The 8,181-nt window shown below is 26.1% G+C and overlaps 2 protein-coding genes across 2 annotated transcripts; both read left to right on the forward strand.

Moving 5' to 3' along the window:
• Positions 1 to 1,787: 1,787 nt before the first annotated feature.
• On the forward strand, positions 1,788 to 2,285 carry OCT59_018212 (uncharacterized protein; the record flags this gene model as incomplete). The annotated part of the gene is made up of 2 exons (XM_066148610.1): positions 1,788 to 2,027; positions 2,136 to 2,285. The coding sequence occupies 2 exons, from the start codon at positions 1,788 to 1,790 to the stop codon at positions 2,283 to 2,285; spliced, it is 390 nt and encodes a 129-aa protein (XP_066004522.1).
• Positions 2,286 to 3,573: 1,288 nt separating this feature from the next.
• On the forward strand, positions 3,574 to 3,919 carry OCT59_018213 (uncharacterized protein; the record flags this gene model as incomplete). Its single annotated transcript, XM_066148611.1, has 2 exons — positions 3,574 to 3,622; positions 3,750 to 3,919. 2 exons carry the CDS (start codon positions 3,574 to 3,576, stop codon positions 3,917 to 3,919), a joined length of 219 nt encoding a protein of 72 aa, XP_066004523.1.
• Between the last annotated feature and the right edge of the window lie 4,262 nt (positions 3,920 to 8,181).

An 8,181-nucleotide genomic window follows, 5' to 3' on the forward strand; every position in this document is an offset into this window, starting at 1 on the left:
AAACGCCATCTTGCCTAAACCTCTAGGTTTCAGCAAGCAACCTTATGTATAATTAATGTAATCCTAGTTTTTATGATTTTTCAATAATTTTTTAGGATTTAATATTTTTTTTGCAAATTTGGCAATTTTCTAATTAATATACTTTTAAAAATTGCAATATGATTTAAGCTTATTTTACAATAAAAAGCTTATTTTTAAAATAAAAAGCTTATTTTATTTTAAAATAACAATCATTTTCAGATGCTAAATAAACCTTATCAAAAGAAACTGTAAATTTTAGCGAAAGTTGAAAAGTAACATTTTGTATTAATTTAAGTAGTATTGCTATAATAATAATATCACTACAGAATCTAAATATACAAGAAATATTTTCGATTTTACTGCAAATTTCGACAAAGTATAACTTGCCACATTAAAGTATATCAAATTATAACGCAGTAGAACGCTAACGATTTTTTTATTATTATTAATTGATTTGACTTTTTAATTATGATTTATAGTTGATTTTTCAATCGAAAAATCAACGCAGTAAGATGCTAAAGATTTTCTTATTAATTAATTGATTTGACTTTTTAATTATGATTTATAGTTGATTTTTCAATCAAGAAATCAATGCAGTAGGACACTAAAGATTTTTGTAATTTTAATTGATTTGTCTTTTTTAATTATGATTTATAGTTGATTTTTTTCAAGAAATTAATGCTATAGGACACTAACGATTTTCTTATTAATTAATTGATGATTTTTAAATTTATAAATAGGATGATATGATAATATTGAACCTGCTTTGATTTTTTAAAACGAATATTGAGTGAATATCAAAATGTTAAATAATAGCAATAATAAAAAAAACAATAAAAAAAATAACAAATAAAAGCAACAGAAGTTTCAAGAAGAAACACCTGACAAAGGATCTAATCATCAATGGGAAAGAACGGAAGAAAAAAGTAATCTGAATGAGACGAGTAACAAGACTAATAAGTTGACTAGCAAATCATCACCCATCAAGTCGATCCTCAAATCTGCAAAGTTGACTAAACTGACTCAAGAAGAGTCTGACGATGAGGTTATAGAAATTGAACCGCCAAATATTCCTAAAGGTAATTGAATTTTGGAAAATTGTTGATTGATATGTACGATAATTAATAATTTTTATAGATCAATAAGAGATGTTATCAGAAATGAAAAAACGATATGAAAATATTTGAATCCACAAAAATTCGTATTAGTGGTTAAAGACAATCAAGGTAATGAAAAGATGATTGATAATGACGATACTGATTGAGAAGCAGACACGATTTTAATTTCATTTGTATAAATTCAGAATTATTCATAAAAAAATATTACTATTAATAAAATTCTTTATTTAGAAAATTTAAAATTAAAGAAACAAATTGATGAAGTACAAGTAGAGAATGTAAGGCTTCAACGTGAAAATAACTGATTATTTGATAAAAATCATTTTTTGACTCAAGTAAATGAGGCCTTTGCAAATGAAAATGACGAGCTACGTGAAAGCTTAAACAGATATTTGAGAATCCGTCTGCCTAAAGCCATTCATAGGCAGACGGATCTCGAACAGCTGGCAAAAAATCAAAAAAGAATTAAGACAAAAAAGTCTGAGCGATATGAAAAAAAATCAGAGGAATAACGGTCTAGTTCGATGAGTACGACGAAAAAAAAGCTAAGGTATATTAATTTTATTTGTCTAATTCAGTTATTTAAAATTGCAGTATTGAGTAATTAAGTAACGGTTATCATTATTTAATTGTTATATTTAGGCTGAAATGAAGTCTATTTTGAAAACCATTGATAAAACTCGAGGACTAGATTACAATGAAACGTTTAATAGCGCAAAAAATCTCAAGATTCGTCGTAAGCTAGTTCCTAAATTGCGTTCAGCCCTTACTTCATATTTTTCCGCTTCGAATGGGCAACTTACAAAATGGTTGGATTGTCTCCACAAGTCTCATCATTCTCATCAAAGATTAATGGATAGGGGAAAAGCTGATGAAAATAAATACCAGGTGCACTCAAACAATCGAGTACACGATATTAGTAATGATTTATAATTATTATGCTGAATTTTATTCCAATTATATATTGAATTTTATTCAAATTATAACGTATTTTAGAAGAAAATCTGCCGAATGAAGGCGGCAAAGAGATTATATAGTTTTGATGATGAACGGATAACAAAATATGATAAGCATAGATTACTAAAGATGTTATCCAATCACTTATTTCATTCTCCAGAAATAGTGCTCCGAAACGAGTCAAGTTGACTCGCGAGTTGGTCAAGTCGAGTCGAGTCGAGTCGAGTTGAAAATTACAATCAAATCGAATCGATTTGAGTCGAGTTAATAATTTAATAAAATCGAGTCGAGTCGAGTTAAGCCGAATTAAACATAATTCCGGCCAAATTTATGGAATTTCCTTTTTTGGAAATTATGTTACACAAAATCCGAGACGAAAAATTTTTGAAAATTACAAAAATGGAACTTTGTAGAACGGCTATCGCCAAAAAAAGGAAATGATCGGCATAGCCGAATTAAAATCACGTGATTTAATTCGACTCGACTCGATTCGATTTGACGGGCCAACTCGACTCGAATCGAGTCGAGTTTATATTTTTATAATTTTAACTCGACTCGACTCGACTCATTCGGAACTCTATCCAGAAATAAGCAAGACAGACGAAGAAGATCCAACAAAGTCCATAATGCTATTTACTACTATTTGTGAAGATCTGATGAGGTTAGAACTTCTGAATCTTAATTTTTCAGACGAATCGCTAGATTTAATTTTTATATTTATTGTTTCTTCAACTTAAAGATTTGCTACGAAATGTACTTGATGTACATTCGTCAAATAAGTCGAAATTAATACAGTGCGGTGCATACATAATAGGTACGCATATCTTGTGATCTAATGGTCAGAATTTTATAAAATTTTAAAATTAGATAGCTTTTAAAAAGATAAATACATTAAGTAAATAAAAAAATTTTCTCAATTTTTTTTGCTGACATAATACAAAATCACATGACTTAAAATAAATTTGATTGGCTGATGCAATACCTAATGTTAATTAGAATTATGCATAATTTTTTATATATAATTTATTATTCATTATAATTATTTAAAGTAATTTGATTAAGTATATTAACAGGAACTTTTCTATGGGATTTATATTTTTTTTAGCAAGTTTTTCCATGATTCCTTTTTGAGAAATAGATATAATATAATTTGTAATAAATAAAAACTACCAAAATTTTTTTTGAATTTTTTTTCAAAATTTTTTTAATAAAGTATGGGTAAGTTTATAAGCTAAAATGATTTATTTGAATAAGCACTATCAAATGATTATTTTTTTTTATGTTACACAAAAATCACTTATTCTCAAATTTTTCCCATCATAATAAATTACCTGAACTTCAAACTTATGTAGCACTAGCAAAATTTATTATTTTTTAATTCAACCCGATAAGTTTAAAAGCTCTTGATATGCTTTATTAAAATTATTGGTTAGAATTTTAAAATATTATTTTTTGCTAATGTGACATCTTTTTGAAAATGTCACATTATGACTATAAAATTGGGTTGGTTATAGAGGTACCGCACTGTACGTGAATGAAGATATGCATGACTACAAGGTACAAAAATACGACTAACCACATCCGTCAAATGCTTTCAAATGGTCTTATATCGTATAATAATAAGATTTAATATTCGATACTGATATCGATCAGGGTATGAAGAAGTAGAAGAAGTTAGTAGAGTGACAACACCAGCAACTGGCAACACCACCAAAAATGATGAAGGCTATAACAAAGAAGGAGAAGAAAAACTATCAAAATCAACAGTTGGCGACAATCATAATAATTCAGATTCTGATTTACATATGGACGACGCGCAATGAATAAATTTGAATTAATTTGGTAGAAAACTTTCTTTTTTCGTTAAAAATCTAGATATATATATAATTAATATTCCAAATTATTAGTATTAGAATTTTCCATAATTAGAAATAAATTTGTCTTAATTCAGAAAAAAATTACTGTATATTGCGAGCCATAGTACCCCCCTATGCATAGTACTTCCCTTGAAAAATTTCATAGAATTGTATAGTACCTGGGAGGATATTTTACAATTATCTCGTGATCTAGTGATTAGATTTGAGCCATCTTTTTTTATTTGATAGCTCTCATTGAGCTCTTCAAAATAAAAAAAGATCATTTAAATTGGACTGGTAGATTGTGAGATATTCGCAAAAAATGGAATTTTTAGGTTTTGTTTAGTACCCGGAAGTACAGGATCAAACTCCCGATTTTTGCAAGATACTCAAGGTACTGTGGCCCGCTATATATGGTAATTACAATTCAAAATAAATTTACTGCAAATTTACCGTAATTCAGAATAAAATTTACTGCAATTCAGACGTAATTCAAAATAAAATTAACTGCAATTCATTAAATTTTTACCACAATTCAGAATAAATTTACCGCAATTCAGAATAAAATTTATTGCAATTCAGAATAGAAAATTTACCGCAATTCAGAATAGAAAATTTACTGCAATTTAGATTAAAATTTACCACAATTCAGAATAAATTTACTGCAATTCAGAATAAAAAATTTACTGCAATTCAGATTAAAATTTACCACAATTCAGAATAAATTTACCGCAATTCAGAATAGAAAATTTACTGCAATTTAGATTAAAATTTACCGCAATTCAAAATAAATTTACTGCAATTCAGATTAAAATTTATCGCAATTTATCAAAATTTATCATAATTCAGAATAAATTCACTGCAATTCGGTAAATTTATGAATATATTTTTTTAAACAATTCAGATTAAAAATACTAAGCAATTTAGATACAATTTTAATATTCTGATCGATGTCGATTGGCCTGCCAATTGAAACTTTGCCTAAATTAATAAATTGGCCATCTTTATCACCAAATTCAGCCTAAAATCGGACATCTGATTTCTAGCTGATTTGGACTATTTTGACCGGTGCAATCCTATACCTTAAAAAACAGGCTAGTCCGTTTTAGTATAGAATTGTGGTCTTTCAATTCTGCTACATGTACAATAAGATCGTCAGTCTTTTTAAAACTGACCAGTCTTTTTTATCGCTGTTTTCAAATTAGTGGAATCTCTATATATCACCCTAATAAGGAAATCGATTTCCAAAAATTTGCAAAAATCCAGAATTTTTCTGAATAACTATGTAGGAAAAGGTCAATTATTAGCGATTTTTAGAGGAAATCTTGGGAAATTCTCAATTACAAAGGTAATTTGTTTATAAAAAAGTATTTATATTACACAAAGTTTTATCACTCACTTATAAGCAAACTATTTGAATAATTAAGAATTTCCTGAGATTTCCTCCAGAAATCACTAGCAATTGGACCTTTACTACAAAGTTATTCAGGAAAATTCTGGATTTTCCACATTTGCGAAAACTGATTTTCTTAGTGGGTGACATGCAGGAGATCCCACTAATTTGAAAACAGCAATAATTTCTTTTTTTTTGCAAATAATAATTTTTTTAATTACTTTATTAACTTTATAAATAAACATTAATTGTATAAATTTATAGGATTTTTCAATAGGCGTGTAAGTAGGAAAAATGATTTCCTTTATTTATTGATTTGTAATTATCAAAATTAGTCAGTTTTCTTATTTTTTTTATAAAGATTTTCATTAGTGAGGTTAATAACTTTATTTAATATAAAAATCATTTATATATAAAGACTGATACGAAGACCAGGTCAGTCTCAAGACTGGTCCTACTGCACCAGAGAAAAATGAAAGATCATGGTTCAGTCAGGACCCGTTTACTTATAAGATAGGTCACCCCCAGACCTAAGGTAAAAATCATATATAAAATTCTTTGCAGATCTTACTATAAAAGGAAATTTTATGTTAAGGAAGTGACACATATGACGTAATTATTAGAGGGGAGAGGGAATAATTAAAATCTGATGTTACACTTATTCTATTTATATAAATTGTATAATTAAATTTAATTGGTTATCAAATCTGACAAGGAAGGGAGGTGGTAGAATTCATAGTAAAATGAATATGATGTAATATGTGTCACTTCCCTTACATTATTATGATTTTTTTCCTTTTTAGCTAATTAACCAATAGAATTTAAGAAAAAAGTAAGGTAAAAACTATTAGTAAAAGGCTAATTTTCTATGGTGACCTTTATTATAAGTAAGCGGAGTCCTGTTCAGTCCTACAAGTATTGAGACTAACTAGTTCAGGATTGAGTAGAACTGGTAGAACCAATGACCATTTTTATCTAATACTTTCAAAATATTGAAACAGTATCCTGAAATCTAAAAAATGAAACTGAAATATTAGTAAATATTTTATTATTGTAAATAAAACAAATAAACTTCGAAGGTTCTTATATTTATCTTCAAAATTTTTCCGTCTAAAAGAAGACCAGAAAATAAACTACAAAAAAATAAACAAAATGTTAATAAATGTTTACTAATGTTTTGTTAAACAAAAAAAAAATAAAATTGATTTTGAAGGTAAAAAACTGAAATGTTAGTTAATATTTTGTAAAAAAAATTATTTAATAAGTAAATATAAGAAAACACAGTTTGGATCATAATTTTGTTTAGTTATATAGGCTGATTTGTTTACCTTTAATTAAAATATTGATTTTATTACATTTTTATTATACAAAATACTATATAATATACAGTAAATTGGAGATGAGTATTAAAAAATTTTTATTTAATGTTATTATACTATAATTTAGTAAATATTTCCTTTAAATTAATATAATTCTTAGCATTTACTATATATATTAAAAATTTGTATCTTAACCTTAACTGTTAAACGTAAATATCTTCAGATCCAGTGATACAATTGAAAAGCTCTTTTTTTGTTCATATAGACCAGATCAAGAGCTTTCCAAAGAGCCTAAATTTATAAAAAATGGATCAGTGGATCTTAAGATATTTGCATTTAAGCATGTATTTCCAGATCTAATAATTCAATCAGTGAGCTCTTTTTTCGCCTATAAAGTCCAGAACAAGGGCTTTCCAACGAGCCTAAAATTATAGAAAACGGATCGGTGAATCTTGATATATTTGCATTTAAAGATAGTAATATAAACTCTAACATAAAATAATTATTTTTATTGTTTGAAAATATCTATTATGATACCATCTTTTATATCATATCCGCCAATTCATGAAATTAGTTAAATTAAGATTTTCATAAAGATTTGCACATTTTAACAAGAATTATGTTTCACAAGCTTAAATTATATGTGTTATATAATTAGATGATTTAAATCTATCAAAAAATAAAAAAAAATTTTTAACATTTATTCAAAAATAACAATGGCAACTACTTTCTTTTTCAATCACTTTTCAATCATTTTTCAATTAGATTTTTGTTAGGTGACTTAAAAAAGTTTATAGGCATATATAGCAAGTTTTTTTTAATTAGTAAGTAAGAAAACAAATATTAATAATTTATATTAATAAGAAAAATCTTTTTTCATTTATTTTTAACTTTAGTTCCTTCTTTTTTTTAGTAAAAATATATACAAAATAAAAATGTGAATTATGATTTAGAGTTTTTGAGATGTTTTTTTTGTTTTTTACTATACTAATTTTATTCTACTTGTTAATTACTTTTTAAAATTGATTTTATTAATTTATTCAATTTAAAACAGAAATAGCAAATAAAACCTTGTTAAGTAAAGTAAAAAGAACTCAATAATACCTGTAAAGATCATCTTTTAGTAAGAATTATAATTTTAAAAATTTTTGTGTCAGAGTTTTATTCAATTAACAAAATCGTTAATATCTTGACGTACATGCATGCTAAACACATATATTTATATTTATATGAAAGCCCAGAACCTACTCTACCTGAACAAAAGAAGATCATTCAGATTGAATTACTAGATGTGAAGATATTAACGATCAAAGTCAAAAGTTAAAAATAAATATATTGAACGTAATTATTCAGCAACTTGTGATTCAATTCATGCGATATTTGGTTTATGGATAGCTCTTGATTACCTCTTTCTAATGAATATAAATTCATTCGTCTAGCATACATATATGTTAAGTTATTCAATATTTTATCATGACAATTATATTTAAATTTTTTAATTTTAATGATATTATTAA

The sequence above is a fragment of the Rhizophagus irregularis genome, chromosome 27 (genome assembly GCF_026210795.1).
Source record: "Rhizophagus irregularis chromosome 27, complete sequence".
NCBI classification, from domain to species: domain Eukaryota; kingdom Fungi; phylum Glomeromycota; class Glomeromycetes; order Glomerales; family Glomeraceae; genus Rhizophagus; species Rhizophagus irregularis.